At 40.5% G+C, this 22,788-nt stretch overlaps 2 protein-coding genes across 27 annotated transcripts in view; both read right to left on the bottom strand.

The window, feature by feature from the left end:
- Positions 1 to 22,788, bottom strand: part of GTF2IRD1 (GTF2I repeat domain containing 1) — a 1,520,245-nt gene that overhangs the window by 1,374,529 nt on the left and 122,928 nt on the right. The window lies entirely within an intron of this gene.
- The window catches only part of GTF2I (general transcription factor IIi), a 54,626-nt gene that overhangs the window by 27,844 nt on the left and 3,994 nt on the right, over positions 1 to 22,788 (bottom strand). For 7 of the 26 annotated variants that reach the window (XM_083479568.1, XM_083479561.1, XM_083479562.1 and 4 more), the window contains exons 2-10: positions 18,705 to 18,747; positions 16,543 to 16,646; positions 16,173 to 16,311; positions 15,261 to 15,395; positions 13,989 to 14,172; positions 12,966 to 12,994; positions 11,840 to 11,888; positions 10,276 to 10,319; positions 8,660 to 8,725 (exon numbers count right to left, since the gene is read on the bottom strand). In XM_083479568.1, the coding sequence (XP_083335694.1) occupies positions 8,660 to 8,725; positions 10,276 to 10,319; positions 11,840 to 11,888; positions 12,966 to 12,994; positions 13,989 to 14,172; positions 15,261 to 15,395; positions 16,173 to 16,311; positions 16,543 to 16,646; positions 18,705 to 18,717 (763 nt within the window). In that variant the 5' untranslated portion in view covers positions 18,718 to 18,747. Of the gene's footprint in view, positions 1 to 878; positions 942 to 4,288; positions 4,346 to 5,165; positions 5,226 to 8,659; positions 8,726 to 10,275; positions 10,320 to 11,839; positions 11,889 to 12,965; positions 12,995 to 13,988; positions 14,173 to 15,260; positions 15,396 to 16,172; positions 16,312 to 16,542; positions 16,647 to 18,704; positions 18,748 to 22,788 lie in introns of all 26 variants that reach the window. The other 19 variants (XM_083479563.1, XM_083479556.1, XM_083479552.1 and 16 more) reach the window with 8 other exon arrangements.

Genomic DNA, 22,788 nt, shown 5'->3' with positions numbered 1-22,788 from the left:
CTAGAAGCACTATTGGAAGCTTTATCAACAACCCTTTAACAGATTAACCCAAAAACTTACTTACTAGTAGCAAGGTCTAGAAGTTGCAAAATCTAGACAGGAAACCAAGCCCTCCTAATGTAAATATTCCATTCTAATAATTCATCTCATTTGCTCTACTTCCTATTTTGAGGTGTAGCATAGTGTCTGTTATAGACTGGTGTGTTTAAAAACTAACAAATGAGGCTATACACAAGAGGAGATTTACAAAAGAAGCAAAGGGGGGTGGAGAGGAGAAAGATTTAACACAAAAGATTTGCTTAAGGAATATACAACACTCAGACCTTTGAGGCTAGGTATTCAGATTCACAATTTACTTTCTACTTTCCAAACCAATCATGGGGTTTGTCAGAATATATTGCCTATCCGTCCTCCACCTTACAAATTTTGCAAGACCCAAATGATCCTAGGGATAACAGGCAAGCAGCACTTTTCAGTTGCTGTATTCCCTAAACAAACTGATCCTCCTTAAGGTCTCCTACCACTCCGGAGAACTCCCACATCCATAATAATTTCCCAACAAAGTGTATCAAAATAAAACAGTCTGCCCAAACTTCTTGTTTATTTCCTCTGAAAAGCAAAACAAAAAACCCAGCTAATTGAATAATTTGGTTTGTTTTCACATGCACTCTTAATACAGACACCTCTAAGAGACGCCTTTAAAAATGTTGACAACTTGTTTTCAATCATTTAATGTCTATCTTGCCCAGCAAATGTTATCTTACAGTACGAGAAAGGCTTTGGGGGGGGGTATATAGAGGAGATGCGCACAACGCCACATGACTGAGATTCTTCTGAAACAAGTGAGCAAAATAGTATTAGCTGAGAAAATGGCCAACCTTCAATGGTCACTTCCACTTCAGGATCCTCACTTGTTTCAGAAGTGGCATGTTGAGAAGAATCTGAAAAAAGCAGAACAAAAAACCAAGTCTGAACGGCGCGGGAACTGGAAGAGCGGTTTTACTCCAGAATGGCGAATCAACAAGTGTGTGGTGCACTATGAATAAGAGACTCACAAACACAGAGGCCAAAATACTTTATCACAAGCCTCAAGTCCTATGGGATGTTGCCAAGGAAATGGAGATTTCTAAGTGCTAAGCTACAGGTGCAGCAGCTGCTGAGAGTCGCCTTCTCCTAGGTTCACTTATCTTTTCATTGTCAAACATTTTCTCACTCATTGCTGAAGATACTATGTTTACAAGTCTCTCTTCTCTCACACAACACAATTACAACAATATATATGTGTACAAATTGAAAATGTTACAATACATTAGTATTTGTAAAACGTTGTGTAATAAAACACAGTCAAAAGTTTTCATCGATGGAATATCTCCTACAATTGGCAAGATGGATCCAAATAAGCAAGTGGAACATCTTGTTTTCACGTTAACTCCAGATGTTTATAGCAACCAACTTTTCACAAAGCGACGATATCTCAGTGAGAGGTTGGATTTCCTGCCAACGTAAATGGAATTTTGGCTGGCGTGGGACCACCAATGTGGAGTGCATCCTAAAGCATGCTGCTCTTGGTGCCTTTTTGCCCCCATTGCCAAAGTAAGGAAGCACATCAAATCATGAGCAACCAGAAGGACAACTCTTAAGACACTTGAAATTGCTGACAGGAGCGGAAGGTTCCAGTGTATTGAGCCCCACCAGCAGCTGCAATCCTACTGGTTTGACCAACACATTAAGTTGCTTTGTCAACTTCTGAATTCCCATAATAAAAGCACAAATGAGTCTTCTGGCAATAGCTTCATGCAGGTCTCTATTTCCATCACATCCTTTGAAACATTCTTCCTCAAATTTGAAAAAAAAAGGTTCAACTGTTAATTCAGAGTAAATGACACGGAGCAAGAAGAGGACTGGATTCAAAAGCTCATTAGCCCAAAAAGATAAAGATATTTTGAGAGATCCATAGCAGCAATTTACCAGTGCTGTCCTCTGGATGCGTTTACAGGCAACATAACTGAGTACACCACTTTCACTACTAGCCCAATAGATGGATCTAGACGATCGTAACTAATGAAGATACTGAAAAATTGTGTGAGCAGGCATAGCTGGCTGATTCCAAGGTATCTAAGAACAAGTTCAGAGACAGCCACTTGTCTGGTCACTCATGGATAGGAAGACACTCCTGCAGCAACCTAACAGGAAGTTTGTGAAACAGCTTTCTAACCAGTTCTCTCTCAGGCCATAAATTTTATATAAATTGTTAAAATAGGGATGTGTAAAGCAGATAGGCAGGTTAGCAAACAGGTTTATGAACTTTAGCAAGGCAGTGTTAAGAGGATATTTTTTCAAGTTACCCTATCAAATCTAATTCTACTGGCCTTCAGTTAAGCATCATTTTACAGAAATTATACCACAATGTACCTTATAGAAAGTTCTCTGATAGGTGTAGGGTAGTTCACATCAGAGATATTTGCATCCAGCTTTCAGTTCCAGCTTCTGAAGTGCTGAAATAATTCTGTACTAGTGATACACTAATCAATGTGTTATTTTGCTACTTTAGTTCTACTTTCTTCACACAACATAGTTCTTATAGAAGTGATTGTACTTGGATTTTCTTTTCTAAGTAACCACAGTGTACAGTGGAAGATACTAATCCATGAATCCATCCAGTTGACCAAAAATCTCTCTTCCATGGGATCATCTGTACTGATAACATCAAGTCAAGGGTCAAAAGCTGGCAAGGAAGCAATCTCCACGTGTATAACACATGTCCAAAAGTATTCATGATACAAAAGAGATCATACAGAGTTGTATTCAAGGTTAGTCTTACTCTGAGGAGACCTTTGTTGGATCCAACTCCTTGACAATAACATTCTACTTATATCCCTTAAGACACGGATTCCTTTAACAGTCTCTAAAAACGCATACACCTTCAAAAGGTTTTCTATAATGTTTCCATTTCACCAGTTAAACTGCCCATCTCTCACAGACTTCAGAAACACTTCTTTAAAGCATATTGCATCTGCAGTTTTTCTTTGCAGATGCCGAGCAGGTTAAAAAAATAATAATCAAGTTTGCAGACGGAGTCCAGCAAAACATTTTTTAAAAAACGTACAACCCTGGAATAGTGCAGTGTCTTCAGCTATCCAAAATGTGATTAGGAAACACGTAACACTTTAAAATAACATTAAACAAAACAGAACGAACCATTAGTTTGAGCAGAGGCATCATACTCCAACAAGAAAAGCACTTCCAGTGATATTTCCAGGTTCAGTAAGGATAGGTAGAGCTAGAAACTAGTTGATAAGTTGGCAATTTAATTTCCTCGTGTTTCACAAGGAAATAAAGGCACTCCCACCTCATCCATATATCCACTAAATCCAAGCTTCACAAAGCCACACCCCAGTACAGAGCTGATTCAATGACAGTTCAAAAATAGTGGAATATTTTTCTGAGGTGAAGTTGTGGCCAAGCAATTCAGAACTGTTGGAGGTCAGGCAGAGCTGATATTCAGGCCTATTTAGAGTGGCTCTGCCAAAACTACAAAATTCAAATCACCAGTGTATTTAGCATTTCCTTTTGAAAGGACAGATTCACATTCTCAGGGAGGCAGTGGATCTCCATAAGATTTGAGGCATCTGACTCAACAAACATTCCAACTAGGAGCAGCATGAACTGAAGGGCTTTGCACACTGTTTTTCACTACACATTGACATATTCAGGATGTAAACAAATGCATGTTCTGTTGCACCAAACCTTGCATTGCTAGACCCACATAATTCGTCCCCTTCAAAAGTAACCAAAAGAGGGGCTTAGAAATCACAAGTTTCGAGGTCACTGTAAGTCTAGAGCTTTAAGTCACTGTCTTACTTTCAAAAACAAACGCTGTCCTCATGCTTTCAAGCATATCACATTGGGTAATGCTGTTACTCACTCAGACCTCCTAAGGAAAAGTGTGATATATAGCAAAAGCCACCACAGTCATGAAGAAGGCAGTAGGATGCTAACTTTATTAGCTCTTTTTCAACAGCTTCTATAGCTCACTGGAAGGTGTGGAAGGAAAGAGAAGGAGATGGGGGTCATCTTGCAAAGGCTTCTCAATAGTTGTCCACAATAAACATGCAGGATCACAACTCAAGGGGATGAAAATAAAAATACAACCATGTAGAATATGGAAAAAAGAATGCAAGACACGAACACAATGGACATGTTTGCATTAAGTGCTCTTTTAATTGTTATTATTTTAAAAAAAACTTTCCAGAGTTTTTAATTTGTTTTTAATTTACATATCTCTAACCTTCTACTGGCAATTCCACATCTGTTCCTTCACTGCAATCGGAACCCTGGTTGCTTCCTTTAGACAAATATAAACACACCATCATAAGAATAAGGAGGGCACTAGTCAACACTTGAAATTTCAGAATTAGTATCCCAAGGAACGGAGTAGATTTTATGGACCAGTGAACCTGGCCCATATTGCACCATCATCTCAAGCAGGATCATTTCAAAAAAGAGTCTGTGTCGACAATCAATCTCTGCTCCCATTTTCTTTCACATAAAACCAAAGGGTTTTTTTGGCAGAGTGCACTCCTCGCAAAAGGCAAACACAATTAGGCCATCTATAGTTCAGAAGAGCCTTGCTGAAAACATAGACACAACGTTTGAAAACATGTTGGGGGGGCGCGCATAAATATGAAGCTGGAACAAAATTCTTCCAAGTTCTGCCATAAAGCCTTCAATACTTTCCCTTCATAATTCATAACTGTTCTCCCTCCTGACTCAACAACAACAACATTTAATGGAAAATGTGGCAAAATAAGTCTGATCAAAATGTTATTTGACACAATTTTTATCTGAGATTTCATTTTTATAGGAATAGAAAGGCCTTTCTGTATTTTCCATAGAAAACATAAGCTTACAGTCTGAATGCCCAACAACAGTAAATTCACAGTATTTCTAGGTAGACAAAAGTCCCCTGAATGAAAGTCAAACAAGAGTAGGGTCAGGGTAGAATTACAGCTCTCTTTCACGAAACGAAGGGGGGGGGGGAATCAAGCCATTTATTGAAACCAATATTGGAGAACAGTACTGTTGGCAGGCAGAACATGGCTACTGAGGTATCAATGCTGTTGTGAGAAATAGCACTGTGGTGATGAACAAGTGAATTGCTATACCTGTGTAAGACTTTGCCATGGCGATTTTCTCATCAATCGCCGAAGTTTCTGAAGGACCTGCTTTGATAAACAAAGACAGCCATAAAAAAAATCACTTCCCAAGATTTTCCCGTCCCATTACAAGAGCATGCTCAGCTGAATAAAAAAACCGTAGAAACAAAATAGGAATTGTTTCATATAATCACAGCATGGAGGAGAATTCCAAGGGTCATCTAGCTCTTTGTTGTGAAACAAGCAGCATCTCAATTCGCACATCCGCCAAAACATGGCTTTAGTTAACACTAAGGCAAGCCGCAGTTTAGGGCAGCTTGTCTGGAGATGGAGCAACATACTACGGTCGAACAATTCAACACTCCAAAGCATAGTAGCACAAACAGTGACTTTTCAGCCCACTTCAAATTACAGCTTTTGATTTGGGTTAGATAGCTGCTCACAAGTCAGTGTTCACCAGACATCAAAGCAAACCAATTAAGCTTGGATGGTTTGGTATGGTATCTGAACTGAGCCAAAGTGAGTCTCAAATATTCCCTTTTTGCCAAGTCCCACCTATCCCTTCAAAACCCTCCATTTTCTATCAAGCGAAGCACACGATTCTTCCAGTTCATCAGTTTACAAATCCAGCCAACACAAAACTTCAGTTCTCAATTTCCTGTCTTATCACTGTCCCATCCATTAAAGTAGCAACCAGTTATGGTGCAGCAGGAAGGCCACATAATGGCATTCCCCCAGAATCTGTCCCTACCAAACAGACCAATACTGAGAAGAGAGATCATACACTTTTTTTCTGAAAACAATCTTAAGCAAAAACTATTATTTACCCACCATCCATTTTCTGTATTTACCAACAGTGCTTTACATCTTCAACCAACTCACAGACCCCTAACAAATCTCATCAACTAAGAAAGCAAACACCTTAAGCACAAGCCAGCAACATGCTCCAACACTGCCAGCGTTGCAGTCCCACTCTCAAGTTTGCTGACTCACTCTCACATGCTTAACTAGTTGCAGGTGCAGAGCAAAAAGACCCAGAATTAACCAGCACACCTAACTTAATCCTTTCTTGTTTTTTCTCTCTGCATGCATAAACCCTTGCACATTAACTGAATAAGGGATATTTTTCTGCTGTGCTGTTGGTCCAGAGCCATCTCAATCTATTTCTGCACCTGCTAAGTTTCTGCCAGTCAGAAAGCCGTCAAAGGCAGTTCTCCCAACCTTGAGAGTCTTTGTCTTCTCAGATTACAAGCCTGATGGCAGGGCCTGTCTTTTTTATTATTATTATTGATGTGAACCACTTTGAGAGACAACATGTGTCTGGAAAGTGGGATAAAAATACAGTGAATGATAAATATTCTGAATTATTCTAACTAATAATTGGGACATATCAGAAGCTTATCTGAAAAGCTTATAAACTCTCAATTGAACCAATTCAGAGAAAGAAGAGAGTTAAATAGGAAAAGAACATCTGGTAAAAAAAAAGCAAGGGATCATGACTCTTCTCTTTTTCTCCACTGAAACATTAAGGGATCATGAGAACACTCACAAGGTTGTTGCCTCTGTAGAATTGGGTGAAAGTGGCCTTCCTATTAAACAATTTGGAATTCCTTGCCCATGAAAGACTCCTTTACATATTCCTTTTTAATAAGGAAAATTAATAGTCATGTCAGAATAACTCTTGCAAAGTACTGACCCTCCCCTTTCTACTACCTTTTAAAGAGAGAGAACACACAAAGCACACAACACCTGCCCTAGCTGGAAAGAGACAGGCAGGATTACCACAACTGCGTGCACCAGAATTAAAAGCTTCAAAGGAGATTCAGTAGGGACAACACTACAGTACTCTGCTCTTTTCCAACAAGCTAGAGAATGTAGTATCAACAGGATGTGGCAGGGGAGAGGAGCCAATGCTGAGGAAGGCTTTGCAAGTCCAGTGATCTCTTGGTTGCAGAAACAGAGCCACAAGTGGCTCTGCAAGGAAAATCTGAGCACTGCCACATCCTCTATATTCGAATTTATATGCCACTAATCTGTAAGAGCAACGACATTCAACTTTCTGGCACCGATCCGCTGTGTTTCATTGACTTGCGATGCCAGCACTAGGCGACGGGTCACTAGGCGACATTAAGCTAGTATCCAGTTAATCATGCGATTCTCAAAATCCATCTCCCTGGACAGCGGGTGTCACAAATGGGCCATTAAAACAGGGAAAGTGAAGTCACAAAGGAGCTCACAAGAAGTAGGTTGCGGGGCTGACCACATTCCATTCACCATTTCAAGTTAAATCCCAAAATCATTATTAGTTTTCCTTCTGCACTACCAATAAGCCAACAGAAAAAGAAATATTGAAGGTTTTTGTTTCTTTTAGTAATGGCAGATAGAAGACAAATGTGAATTGGGAAGGGGAACATTTCATTATATTATTGCCCCATTTTCTTTTATGACAGAATTCAAAGTGTTGTACGTAGGGCTTCTAGTCTCCCATTAAAGCAATCCCCAAATGGAGACTTGCTTAGCACAAGTAAGATCATAACATCATGTGCCTTTAGACCATAGTCCTGGAAGACATACAACATTTGTTAGAGGCTAGGATCAAGAAGAAACCTACTTAACAGTAAGCTTTGACTATGACAGAGGCTTTTCAGGAAATTTGCATATAGTGACAGGGAAAAATATGCACACTCCACTCGTCTTTGGTAGTACAGCAAGCTAGACCATTTCTATTAAACCATACACATAAGCTATGTGCACAAGGGTTTACATCAAATATATACTTGACAATGCCTTGCTAAAAGAAAAGATATTTAGAAGTACTGAATGTGGCTGTTTTGCTTTTTGGTACCTCATAACACTGGCAATGTTAACACAGCCACTTTTTTAAAGCCTTCAACACAAAATGGGCCAATGTACAGGTTAATTTCATTCTTTGTAACAATAGTCAGTATTCAGTGTGATGAACCATTGACAGAGTTGTCATAAATATAAGCACTCATAAAGAATAAGAATAATCTTCTGTAGCCTGAAATATCAAGGCAGGTGAACAACTGCACACCCTCCCCTCCCTCAAAAGTACCCATTTGCAACACTGAAATCCAAGCTTGTTTTCCTGTAATACAGGTTAGGATATGGATAAGACACTTATTGTACAGACCTATATAAATTATTTAATTTATTCCAGCACCTAGAAAACGTTTGCCAAGGCCTTGAGAGATGACAGAAGGAGAGAGAGAGGGAGAGAGAGAGAACAAGGGGGGGAAAAGCACAGACAATGGCAGAACAAGGACCAAAAGCAGCAGGAAAAAAGAGCAGGAGCCATGCATAAGAATCCCCTGACCAAAGGAAAACCCTGCCTCAAATAATTTAAGTTCACATTAGAACCAGGGCCCTTTCTGATTGTTCTGTCTCCTCCAATAGCCTCCACTTTCACTTGCCTTTCCACCAGTATATTTTAACATTCATGATTTCAGCCTGCACAGTAAAAGTCTTACACTCAATGTTACCTGGAATGTTAAACTGATAATAGTCGGGATCCTCAGATTCTTCTTTAACTGTTACCATCTCAAGCCCTGAAGAAGAACATGTGTCAGCCATTTACATTGGCAATTAGGCTTCCAAAGCAAAAACAAAAACAAAAAAAAACCCCTCTTCTGAAGCCTCAAGAAAACCAAAACAGTTTGAGCGAAAGCTTGTTGATTTTAATTAATTTTATAATGAATGTTTTTAGAATGTTGGATTATTTTGATTGTTGTTAGCCGCCCTGAGCCCAGCTTCGGCTGGGGAGGGCGGGATATAAATAAAATTTATTAATTTATTATCATTATTGTTACAGTGTGAGGGATTTCTTGTGCATCAAGTAACTTTCATTCAGTTCAAACATTACAAAACATTACAAAAGTAGAAAATCATACTCCCTCCCCCTTGCAGTGTCCAAACTCGCTTCAAGGTGTGCTCAAGCAATAAATCGCAATGAGAGCACACATCCACTTTATGCCCCATGTCCATTATTAATAGCTATGCAACTGTGGGGTAGATAAGACAAGGCTGAAGAAAGAAAGATTAAAGAAAAAGACAAGAGTTGTCCTGCTTCAAATAAAGGCCCATTTTGTCTGGCATTTAGTTTTCAACCATGGCAGGCATCCTCACGTAAAGAAACAATGACAGAGTTACGAGTGCACACAAGTTCATTCAATACAACTAGGAGTTGTGGACTGAATCGTGCACATCCTTTCCATTCCCCACTTCCCCCAACAGCAGCTTACTGGGAATCTCTGGAAGCCCACGAGCAGGTCTATTAGGGATGGTAATAATTTCCACTGGATTTGGGTACTTGGTGGACAAGGCCTTACCTGGATTAAGGCCTTGTCCACCAAGCACCCCAATCCAATGGAAATTCCCCATGCAGCAATACTCCCCATTGCTGCCATGCAAAGCCAGACCACATCTTTTTAAAAGCACCCAATTATCAGTGGTTCTTTTGCATGTTATACTAGAGCAGAGAGACAGTTTCTTTCTAATTAGATATGCTATATCCTTGTATTTTTTATGCTGTGGACTGCCCTGAAATCTACTAAGTAAGTAAGTATGTATGTATGTACGGAAGTAATCAGATATACTACAAGCAGTCACGTTATTAATGTTTACAGAGATCCACTAAGCACATTCAGTGGCATCTTGTTTCTCGAACTTAATCTGTTCTGGTAGTCCATTCGACTCCCGAAACAATTTGAAAACCAAGGCGCAGCTTCTGATTGGCTGCAGGAGCTTCCTGCACTCAAGCAGAAGCCACGTCAGAGGTTTGGCTTCCAAAAAACAGTCGCAAACCGGGACACTTCCTGCCAGGTTTGCAGCTTTCAGGTGCTGATTTGTTCGGCAGCTAAGCCATTCGAGAACCAAGGTTCTACTGTGCATTCAAATGCTGATGGGATCATTCAAGTGGAATGGGTCTTAAAGTGGGGTGCATAAGGCCGGGGGAGAAGGAACAGGGCAAGTTCACTAAGTTCTAGCTTCCATATTACCATGAAATAATAATAACCTAAATATGTATATTAAGTGATGCATATATACCACAATCCCCTATTGCTCAAGAGACAAATATTAACAAGTAAGAGATACATACCAGAATCTTCACTGGGCTCAGTCTTCACCTGGATGGCAGGGGAGCTAGATGAATGCATGAAAAAAAGAGTATGTTAATGCAAACTGTGAGTGCAATAACAAAAATCCTATGGATCGGTCTTTAACTGAGTTAGACCACTGGCCCATCTAACCTGGTACTAGCCCATGAAACTGGCAGGAGCTGTCCAGGGTATCGGGTAGGCTCCTTTCCAGCCCTGCTACCCAACAGCCTTTTAAATGAAGATGCTCTCCCTGTTTGAACCTTCTGCATGTAAAGCAGGTGCTTTTTCATTAAACTCTTGCCCTTCTCTGTTGCCCTGGAAGCGATGTAGATGTGCCAAATGATATCCCAAACCTGTGCTTATACCAGAGCTATGCAACATGGAGGTGAAATCTTAAAAAACCACAGAACATTTTACGTTAGGCTCCTAGGGCTAGTAGACACACTGGGCTGTTTTCACATTTTTCCTCACAACTACAAGGGCTGGAAACTTCTATTCTGGTTTGAAATGGCAGGTGTGGTTCTTACAAAGGTCAAAAGGGCCCCATCAGCCAAGACAGACAACTGGATGGATGAGAAGGTCATCACACATATTTTTGTCTGGCATCAACTCAGGTGGCCTTTTGGCAATAAATACTCTTAGGCTTTTAATAAGATTGATCCTGATGATGAGACTGATTTCTTGTATTTTAGGATTTTTAAAATTACCGTATTTTTCGCCCTATAGGACGCACCGTCCCATAAGACGCACCTAGTTTTTTGGGGGGGAAATAAAGGGGAAAAAATTATTTCCCCCCCAGGCGCAGGGCTGGGGCAGCCCGAGCTTCCCCCGACCCCAGCCCCCAAACAGGCAGCTCTCTGCAAGCCGTGGGAGCCCAGCGGTGGCTCCCGCTGCTTGAGGAGAGATCCGCGAAGCCTGGACGCGCTGAGATCAGCGCGCGCAGGCTTCGGGATGCCGGCAACTCTCCCCAAGCAGCGGGAACGTTCCCGCTGCTTGGGGAGAGATCCGCAAAGCCTGGACGCGCTGAGATCAGCGCGCACAGGCTTCGGGATGCCGGCAACTCTCCCCAAGCAGCGGGAGCGTTCCCGCTGCTTGGGGAGAGATCCGCGAAGCCTGGACGCGCTGAGATCAGCGCGCGCAGGCTTCGGGATGCCGGCAACTCTCCCCAAGCAGCGGGAACGTTCCCGCTGCTTGAGGAGAGGTCCGCGAAGCCTGGAGAGCGAGAGGGGTCGGTGCGCACCTACCGCTCTCGCTCTCCAGGCTTCAGCGAAAGCCTGCATTCGCCCCATAGGACGCACCCACATTTCCCCTTCATTTTTGGAGGGGAAAAAGTGCGTCTTATAGGGCGAAAAATACGGTATCTTAGTGTGCTTACAAAGGATGCTGTCAGCAGCCTGGCAAACTATGATGATGGGGAAATGAGTATTTTAAATGAAAGACGAATATTCAAAACCGTATTTTGTGGTTGAAAGATGTCCTTTCTGAATTATTATTTTTGCCCCAACAGGAGAAAAGCTGTTGAAAAAAAGCAACCACCACAGAAAAGCACAAAAAATATTCTACCTTCCACCTGGGGATGTTACTGTGTGAGAGGAATCTGTCATCCGAGGTGCTGCAAGGAATAAAATGTTATCTGTTAATGTGGTGCTTATATTTCACACCCAATTATATAATTCTAGAGTAAGGTTAAACTAGTATCACTTGGACTCCACATTTTCACTTATTTATTTCAAGCTACTTTTAGCCTACTCTTCATCCCAAAGAATCTAAGCACAAGGTACAAAACTAAAATGCAGCAAATCACAGCACCGGCAGCATTTGGTTGTGTAAAGGAATAGCATCTGTGATGTGTTTTCCCCTCACTGGCTGTATATACACAACCAGAAAAACAAGTAAGCAAGTAGTAATGCCACTTGATATGTACATAATGTTACCATCAATAATAATAATAATAATAATAATAATAATAATAATAATAATAATAATAATAATAGGAGCTGGTTGAAAATACTCTCCCCTAGAAAGATTAATACTACTAGTGGCATAACACCAGTATCATAACTCAAGGTCACAGCAGGTCCTGAATCTGGGACCCAAAGGTCTCACAAAAATTCAGCCAGGCCCTGCAAACTACAGAGAGAGAGAGAAAAGTCAGTCATACCAGCAAAGAAAGTCTCTAACAGTTACAGGCCAGAGTGATTCAGAAAATACCTGTTGATGCCTATATAGGCTTCTGAGTTAGGCTTGCTTGCTGGTCAGATCAATTAACAGATTGATCTCTACCTAACCCTAATGTAACAAAAGCCAGATTTGACAAGCAATGACTGGCTGTGCAAGCAAAAGGGGTCTGTGACTGCCCCCCCCCCAATATTTTAAAAATAACATTTTTAAACTGACCACTCCTGCAGGTCCCCTGCTACGATCTGTGGTGTTAAATGGTTTGTGAGAATGAGACAGACACACAGCAAATTTGTCCTCTCCAATAACAAGAAAATGGCCATGCCAAATTGTACCCTTTGGCCCCACCCACTTTTATGATGCAATACTTGGAAGATTGGTGATGTGTCAACGTAGCCCTCAGTACAAAAAGGGTTAGTCATCCCCTGGCTTGCCAAAATGTGCAAATCGGGCCATTGTATCAAATGAAATTTCCAGTGTTTTTATTTAGATCAGACAAGTGTCTACTCACCTAGATGTTTCTTTGGCTCGAGGAAGGGCCTATTAAAAAGAAAATGTTCTGTTATTTTAAAAGCACAGCTAAAAAGAGCTACTAGCATTTAAAAGTATTCAAAGCATTTTGTATACAGTGGTACCTCAGGTTGCAGACGGGATCTGTTCTGGAGCTCCAATCAGATCCCAAGGTTTCCACAACCAGAGGGACCGCTTCTGCGCACACATGTGCAGTGGTAGAGCGCTTCTGCGCATGCTTGCGCGGCAAAAACCCGGAAATATACTTCCGGGTTTGCCACTTACATATCCCGACGTTTACGTAAGCGGAGGGATACGTAAGCAGAGGTACGACTGTATATGCAATGCTTACTGCCACCCTGAAAACAGCTCAGTGTTATTATGCCCATTTCAGACAACAGATGAACTGCCCTGAGACCTCTGGGTATAAGGCATTATATAAACTCTAATAATAATAATAACAATAATGGCATAGCAGAGGAAATGTCTGAACGAGAGATTTTCAAGTTCACAACTCAGCAGCAACACTGCTCCACTAAATACCACCCACTTCCAATATAATTATAGATAAACTTAAGGACAGACATAAAGATTTATATGCAATTATAATTTAACTGAAGGGACGCAGGTGGCGCTGTGGGTAAAAGCCTCAGCGCCTAGGGCTTGCCGATCGAAAGGTCGGTGGTTCGAATCCCCGCGGCGGGGTGAGCTCCCGTTGCTCGGTCCCAGCGCCTGCCAACCTAGCAGTTCAAAAGCACCCCCGGGTGCAAGTAGATAAATAGGAACCGCTTACTGGCGGGAAGGTAAACGGCGTTTCCATGCTGCGCTGGCTCGCCAGATGCAGCTTTGTCACGCTGGCCACGTGACCCAGAAGTGTCTCCAGACAGCGCTGGCCCCCGGCCTCTTAAGTGAGATGGGCGCACAACCCTAGAGTCTGTCAAGACTGGCCCGTACGGGCAGGGGTACCTTTACCTTTATAATTTAACTGAACAAACTGCTCCAAGAAAAGGAGATGCTAGCACACCTTTTGATGACAAATGAGATTCCAGATTTGTTTTCCAGAATCCACTTCAGTGTTGTAACATCATAGTTGGTGGGATGCTTAAATGCAAGTCCTTCTGGGAGACCATGCACCATCACAGCAGATGGGTCCCTCTGAATCTTATCGTACGGCACAGGAACTACAGTTGACTTTCCTAAAGCTTTGCCTGGATGGAGGAAAGCAATCTTTATCAATAAGATACCAAAACTATGGCAATTATGCCCCTTCTTGCACAGCAACATGCATTCTTCCTTTGTCTTTCCCCTCCTCCACCCATTTTTTTGCCTCGCTTTTGTAAGCTCAAAATCATTTCTCCAAGCAAAATATGTCTGTAATAGATAGTACTCCTGAAGCAGGAAAAAAGGAGGGCAGGAGTGCTTCCTTCATAATTTCCACAAAACTGGGACCTTGTAGCAACAAGCTGACTTTAACAGTAACTGAATGTAGGTTGATTACTAGACAATGATGATGAATTATTAGAAAAACAGAACTTTTCAGAACCTGTCTATAAACTGTTAAATATTAATATTTGCTAAGCATTTCAATTCTGACAACCGCAGTATGTCAGACTTACTAGTCCTACAATAGCCAAGAGAGAACTTCTGGATATAGACACTGAAAACAATTAACATCCCATGGCCTCAGTAAATGAAGCCTTTCTGAATATTTTAGTCCTCCAACACAGGTCATCACCACATTAGCTACACTGGTCCTTACTGTAACAATGTTCTTCAGTGGAAAATACTACCTACAACTGCAAGACACAGTAATGGACGCTAGCATGGTGACATCTTACGCAAGAAATTTGAACAAGAAAACTTGAACAAGAGCACACTTGTGTGAAGTGCTGCTTCTCACACACACAGTGCATTTTAGTTACATAGTGCCGTATAAAACTGCTATTACTATCCCGTTCCTTAAGGAATAAAGCAGCTATGGGTTTATTTTCCTAAGACTAGTTTTGCGTCTATGAAATGGGTGGAAATGCCTAGCCAACAAGGTAGGATTCAGCATCTTCGTGGTCTTATTGCCTTCCTCAAGGAGAGACCCATTTGCATCCCAGCTCAGGAGTAAGGACATCACAATTCTATTATGACAACTTTCCACTCAATATTTTCTTCTTCTTCTCCCCTGAACCCCTAGAACCAGGAATGGAAGAGGATCCACAAACCAGCTTTAACCCTCTTTTTAGTGGCTTCAACATTTGTAAGCTAAAGCTTATACCATTATTCTAAATAAAACAAAAATATTTACCATAACAGATGCAGAAATAATCCTCAACGGATTTCCTGAGGGCTTCCATTTCCACAATATCCACAGTCATCCTATTATCTAGGGATGTTGACTTTATTTTCTGTAGTTCTGCAGCCTTTGCCTCTTCATTAACACCTGCAAAACAGAAAGTATGAAATCCAAAACCAAGTCACCTTTTTAATGCTAAACTGCAACGATATATGGGCCTAACCACAAGTTAAGATATTTCAATACAGCAGAAGACCATGCAGAGGACAGTCTTGTCAACTGTTGCACCAACATTGAATTCCCTCTAAGATATTGTGCCTAGCTTTCTCTACATTCCCTTTTGGGCAGCTGCACAAATATGCATTATTCTGGAATGGTTTTGGACTTTTGTGGTATACACAGATGTTTATATGATCCAAATGATGCCCCAAAACATTGATTTGCATTAACTGTTGCCGTCTTCATGAACTGTGCAGTCCTTTTTCTATTTTGTAGTCATTTCAAATACATCGGGTGGCCAACTCTCAAGAGACTGTGATCTACTTTCAGAATTAAAAACTGGCAGTGATCTACCCCCATTGGGGGGGGGGGTTCCAGCTCAAAGTTGTTGAGCTTTTTCAAGGAGAAAAGCCACGTTTTTGGGGGGTCAGCTCACAGCTGTTGAGCTTTTTCTTAGGGAGGAGAAAAGCCCAATTTTTAGGGGTTTAAAAAAACGTTTTTTTTGGGGGGGGAGTTCCATTGGTGTGGCCCAAAGGAACGTCAAGTAATACATTTGGCACCAGCTTGGATGCAGGAGTTGCCAGAGGTGGCATACAAGACACCATCCAACCATCTTCAGCACTCCACCCCAAATCTGTGTAGGGTTACGCTTTTCCCAAAGGAGACACTTAAATGGTTTGAGAAAAAACTGCAATTTAAACTTACAGTACTTTACAAAATCCTTTTGAAAATCTTTTCTTGTATTAACGAAGGCTCTTCCTCTCTCAGTCCCCACCACAAACACATCTGTTTCATACACGGCAATGCAGGCAACTTCCGCCTTAGACTTGGCAAGCTCCTTGCACTGTAAAAGGAAAAAGTTGCTGCTTAGAATTGCAGTAACAAGTGGCACAACTGTATCATAATTATTTAATTATTTAAAAAGACGAGGAAGACGGGTTTGAAAGACTGTCGACTTACACCTTCTACCACTTGCAAGATAAAATAACAATCAGATGACCAGGCATGCATGAAGATACCTAAAGAAAGGTTGCAAGCAGAAGATACATTACAGTAAATACCAGTATCATCATACCATTGACTCAAGGGCTGACATGAGAAATGTAACAACCATTCTGCTTTCAGATGAATCCTCTTCATGGCTAGATGCTGCTGCCATAGCTGCTTGAGCCATTTTTGCTATGAAAAAATGAGAAAAGAACACAGTGAATCCAAATTATATAGTAGCCATACACATAATGAATTATTTACCCCTTTGCATTGTGTGGAATACAAAGTCAAGAGCAATAACTGATAACCAAAACTACTGAGCAACCAGATTTCTCAGCTGCTCACTATGGGATGGCTGTAGAAGGTGGAAATGCTCCCTTTCCCCCTACCCTGATATCTTGCATTTACCAGAACTCCCTTCACATCTCTCTGCTAGAAAATTCTCCAGGAGAATATTCTCCACAAACTGTAATGTAAGAGCCAGTTTTACAAATCTAGTAAATAGTAAGTTAAGCTGTGATAATGCCAGTGTAAGTAATGAATAATGATGTTTTTGATCCAGTTACATTACTGGGCATTGTGTCATTCACCATTAGCAGTTCTGAAATGTGAGATAGCAATTTGCATTTCTGATGTTGTGTAACTTGTCATTACTGATTATTTATGTTTTATTTTCTGGAAATAATAGCATTTATTTTAAATTTTATATTGATTTTATTAGCGTTGCACTAAAAACACTATACCATGTAGATATGCTTATTAAAGAATGTACTCATGTAGCGGACCTGAGGTTTCTTAATATTCCTTTTACTTTAAAAGCTACATTTCATACATACACATAATTCAAATTCAAAATTGATGGTAAATATTTGGTTAGTGGCAGGCTTAGTGATTAACCTGAGTCATTCACAATGAATTTTCAATTTCAAATTTGGTACAAAAAAAATTCAAAGAATGTGAATTCACTGCATTGCCCCATTGAATAAAAGTATCCCTTCAGTTTTTGGTTGCCATCTGAACAAGTTTACTCATGAATAAACATGTATATTAACTAATAATATAATTTTCAATGCATGAAAATGAATATTCTCCTATTTTAAATGAAAATTCTCTAATATTCTCATTAATCGAGAATATTCTCCAAAAGATTATTCTCGAGAATTTAACATCAGCCTAACCTATCATACAGTCTGCTGAGAGGATAACACGAGCAGAGGGAGGAAATCCATGTACCTTGCTCAGATTTATTTGGAGTAAGGGCAGAATAAAAATATACAAAAATAAACATGGGCTCTCTCCCTTCTGCATCATTCAACCCTAGCAGCATTCTCCTGCACTTTATTTACACAAATATGATTGGACACTGTGCACTCTTAAATCTGGGCATATATGAGAACCTCCAAATGCCCAAAGAGAAAGTCACAACTCCCTCCCGCCTCCATCTTAAGGACTTATTTTATGCAAACTTTTTTTATAAAAAGAATTAAGTTTTTCAAATCCTGACCTATTTCATGGCTCAACTGCCACTATCAAATGCAGTCTTATATAGCAATAAGGATGTAAAGATAATAATGATCAGCAAAGATCATTAATGAGAGTTCATTTTTTTTAAAGGATTTGCAGAACTCATGGCTACACTGAAAGGTGATAGCTCACTGGTAAAGCACCAAGCAGATCTGTCAGCTGGTTCTGCCACAGAAAAGGTCCTGCTATGTAACCCACCCAATCTTATCTCTCCTAAAAATGGGCCTCTTCCTTTTGATTATGATAAGGGCCCACTCAAAGAGCCACTTGTATCATTTTTCTAAGTCAATGTATTTATTGGGACTTAAAAACTTGCAAAGTTTTTTCAGTATTTTGCCAACAAAACTGGACAGGATTATGACCAAAATGACCAGATTTTGGAGTGTTCTATATTCTGCACTCTATTATGCTGTGTGATAGAAAAACTACCTGTTGTTCAGCCCAGGCTTCTACCATGGTTCTCAATAATGAAAGATCCTGCTGACCTTTCTGATAAACCAAACTGTGGCTGATAAAGGATATACCCTTGATGCCAGCATTTGGAGTCAACCGTTCATTTGCTCCAGCGATGCGGGGTGGGAAAAATTACTGCTTTATTCTTCTGTAGAAAAGGTTCTGTTTCATAAGTTCATCGGTAACAACACGTGGGTACCAACTGCAAATACAGTATCTCTCACATCTTATTTTCAAAAGCTAATGAAAGTCCAGTTTGTATTTTCATACCTATTCTCTGCATTACAAGAATTCTGCACAGCTAAAATGGAACCTGAAACAGAAAAATGCACAACTGAAAAGTGATCATATTTTCTGAGCAAAGAAAGCTCAAACAATTGTTTCTAAAAATCTGGGACTTTTCCAGACAGACAAGGGAATGTGGAGGAGACACAGAAAAACACAATTTTTAATGTGAAGCACCAAAACTTTTTCTGGCCAGTACAATACAAACCTAAACGTACTTACTAAGTCCCTCAGCACTTTGTGGGACTTCTATGTAAACACGCATTGGATTGAGATGCAAATGAAATGGGGTGGGAAGCTTTGCGGTTTGGGGAATCTATGCTACCCAACAGTACAATATGAAATTTTGGAAGGCAACAAGGATATCCACAGGCAGCTAGGCTGTTTACTTTGGCAGTAAGAAACTAGTTCAAATGGCTCAGATGCCGGGAAGTTGGACTTGTGAGTTGCAACCACTATCCATAGCATACTTTGCAAATGAACAGCAGGTGAAATTGCACTCTCCTAGCCTCTCAAAATAGTGTTTTGAATGCTGCATGAAAAATCATGTCACTTTAAGAGAGGTGCTGGGGGACAGTGGGGATGATACCTGGATTCCCTGCATTTACTTAGGTCTGTGAAATCTGGGCCACTTTCTTTCTGAGGCCAACACATCAAGCCTGCAAATGTAGTAATGAACAACCCTCTTCATTTTGTTCTAAACACCTTTTTGTGAACCCCCCAAACCCCTCTATAGGTCAAAAACATTCTTAATAAGCAATTCTGAAAGTCTAGATTGGAAGCAAAGAGTATTAGAAATTAGAGGATTTTTTTAAAAAAGTAGGTGATTCAATATTTGATTCATAGATTGCAGAAGGCAGGGCTTAGATCAGGAAGACCTAGGCTGAAATTTCCACAGAGGCCACTAAGGTCTCTTGGGAACATCCCATTTATGAAGTAATTAATGTACACTTTTTGAAAGAAATGCAGGATACATGTGTGATAAACAAATCACCAATATAGCAAAATTAGCACTAGGAGTAGAATACTTTCTAAGATGGAGGACACTGGCCTGGACATACTTGCATGCTATTCTGAAGGAAACAACACTTGATCAAGACTTCTGTACAACTACAATAATTAAATTTGCAGAAAGTAACAGACTTTAAAAGGTGGCAATACATCTGCAAGCCACACACATACACATATCCCAAGTGTCAATCTAAAAATTCTAAGTAACATCAGGGATTAGATCCCAAGTCTCCAAGAGCAAGTACTGCAGCTACTTGCTGCAACAAATTGACTATCTGGAGAAGAAAAGGAATTACAGGGGGAAATCTCTCTCCATCTGTAGTTAGAACAGTGGAGAATTTAGGTAACATACATGAAAATATCAAGAAGTTGTGGGTTACAGTCCAACTCCTCTAAAAGGGATAATCAAATAATTTCTTTTAAAACAGATTTATGTTTAAGGATAGGTTTCAGGAACAAAGTGTATGAGAGTGGGGATTAGTGTTCCCCAGCATCACAAGAAGTGTTTACTCAAAACATGCTTCCTTTATCTTTATATGGAGTGGGGGCGGGGCAGGTTGCAAGCTGTGAGAAGATTCAAGGCCTTTTCTGAAATGAGAAATGGGGAAGAGGGGAACACAGAAAGGAGAAAACAGAACAAAGGACTTCTAATAAGGTCAAAGCAGAAAGGACGTTGTATTTAAAGCAAGTCCTTTGGCCCACTGAATACATGTGATGATGAAGAACAACATCCAGCCATACTCAAAATAATGCAGTACTCCCTTTTCATTTGCCAATTACGAACTGTGGTCTGGGAAAGCGGAGGTGTAAGTGGTGGGGGAAGAAGAGAAGTTACTTCTTCTTGAAGAAACAATATGAAAAGATAAAAACCCCACACAAAGAGTGGGAATAAAATGTCTAAAGGAGCAACACAAAAAGCTGGGGAACAATCAGAAGTTACTGTGGAAGCGGAGGTGTATATTTAGACAACTTCTTCCCCACAGTCAACACACACGCTACAAGGATTATTTTGGTGAGTAGGGGTAGACAGCTTTATCCTAAATAAAGCAGTAACAGGAGGATATATATGGAGATCCCCATTAGGAAATTCTGCAGTGGGAAGCGACAGGTGAAAAAAAAATATCCCCATATTTATCATTCCGTGAAGCATATAGACTCTGGGCAGCGGGAGAAGATAACTAAAAGGTTCCACTTTGCATAGCAGGAAGAAGAAAAGAAGCATACTTACATCCCCATTAGAAATATTGGAGGCGGGGAGAGAAGAGATAACAGACTAAGACTACAATCCTATTACACACTTGGGAGTAAGACCCACTGAACAGAGTGGAGACTTATTTCTGAAAAAACATGTGTAAGATCAGGCTGCAATCTTAAGCATACCTGACTACCACACAACCATTTGCCACATTCATTTTACCAACTTTTAGCTAATGTACACAAGGCCACTGAAAAGTTAAAGGAACAGTTTACCATCTAAAGGTAACTGGACTCGTAGGAACTATGGGAAGGGGTTTTTTGTTTATCTTCTCTTTGCACAATATGTAGGCAAAATTCCTACCACTGATGTGGTGTGAGGAGAAAAGCTTCAGCTAAATAAGAAAAACAGTGCACTGCAGGACACAGATTTTGGGGGGGGGGAGTAGATAACAAATAACGGATAAAGTATTATAAAGAAAATATATCTGCACTATTTTAATTATTAAATAGGTATCCTACTTTTTGACAGGAATTCTCCAAAAGGGGCTCACAGCATTCCTTTTTTATTTTTATGCCAGGCTCTGTGCCAAAATTTTAAACAATCCCACTAAAAACTTTGAAAACAGTGTGTGTGTGTGTGTGTGTGTGTGTGTGTATCTCTATCTATCTATATATAATACATTAACTTGTGTGGGAAGATTCTTTTGGGAGGAGAGAAAGAACAAAAATAGCCTTCCTTCCAGAAATAGAACTTTATTTTAAAAGGCAATTAACAAAGAAAAAAGGGGAGGCTTCCTTCAGATTTGGGAGGGTAATTGGAAAAAAGTTGTTGTTCTGGCCACTATGATTTGGTGCTGAGGGTGGGGGTAGGGTAGAAAACAGATACACATATGGAAACAAATATGCTAGGAGCACCACAATGTAGCAACCAGAGTGGAATAAAGATTACAACAAAAACAATACAGTACAGGGGCTCCACACCCACCCAATGCAATTCACCAAGGAAGTCTACACACAAATAAACACTATAATGTTTGGTAGGGGAAAGAGAAATAAATTCAGCAAACAATAATAATGAAACTTAATTCTTCCCCACCCACCCTTTATTCTTCCTGGTAGATTCACTATGGAAGCTTGTACCAAGGTAATAAAGATGTGCATATAGAGAAGAAAGCTCAATTTGATTACTGCATTTTTAAATTATTATCAACACATTGGATGAAACCCCTCCGCCTAGAAATAGGGTAAGAAAGCCCTTCCCCACATATGGAATGGGAGGAGAGTTTGACGATAAAACTATTTCCCCCCTCTTCCTACTGCCCCTCCATTCCCTCTATGGGGAAAGGGCTCCTTAGCCCATTCGTGAGGCAGGTAGAGAGTTTGAGGAGAAAATGATATTATTTTACTATCATTTTAGGAATAATTATTTAGTTATCATTCTTGTGCACCACCCACCTCATAGTGGAAGGACAAGCAAATTTTCAGGGAGGCATCACAACAACTACTCAGGCCTCAGCAAAAAAAAAAAAAAAAAGGGGGGGGGAGACTGAGAAAGCCTTGCCACCATCATGTAGACTTGGCAGCAGGGTGTGTGTGAAGAGGAAAACAGTACAGTGGTACTTTGGTTCCCGAACGGCTTAGTTGTTGAACAAATTGACTCCCAAACGCCACAAACCTGGAAGGAAGTGTTTCGGTTTGCAAACGCTTTTTGGAAGCCAAATGTCCGATGCGGCTTCTGATTAAGTGCAGGAAGCTCCTGCAGCCAATCGAAAGCCGCGCCTTGGTTTTTGAATGGTTTCAGGAGTTGAATGGACTCCCGGAACAGATTAGCTTCAAGAACCAAGGTACCACTGTAATTTAT

The sequence above is a fragment of the Podarcis liolepis genome (assembly GCF_965112155.1).
Source record: "Podarcis liolepis genome assembly, chromosome: 16".
In the NCBI taxonomy this organism is placed as follows: domain Eukaryota; kingdom Metazoa; phylum Chordata; class Lepidosauria; order Squamata; family Lacertidae; genus Podarcis; species Podarcis liolepis.
This window is presented reverse-complemented; position numbering and strand designations above follow the sequence as displayed.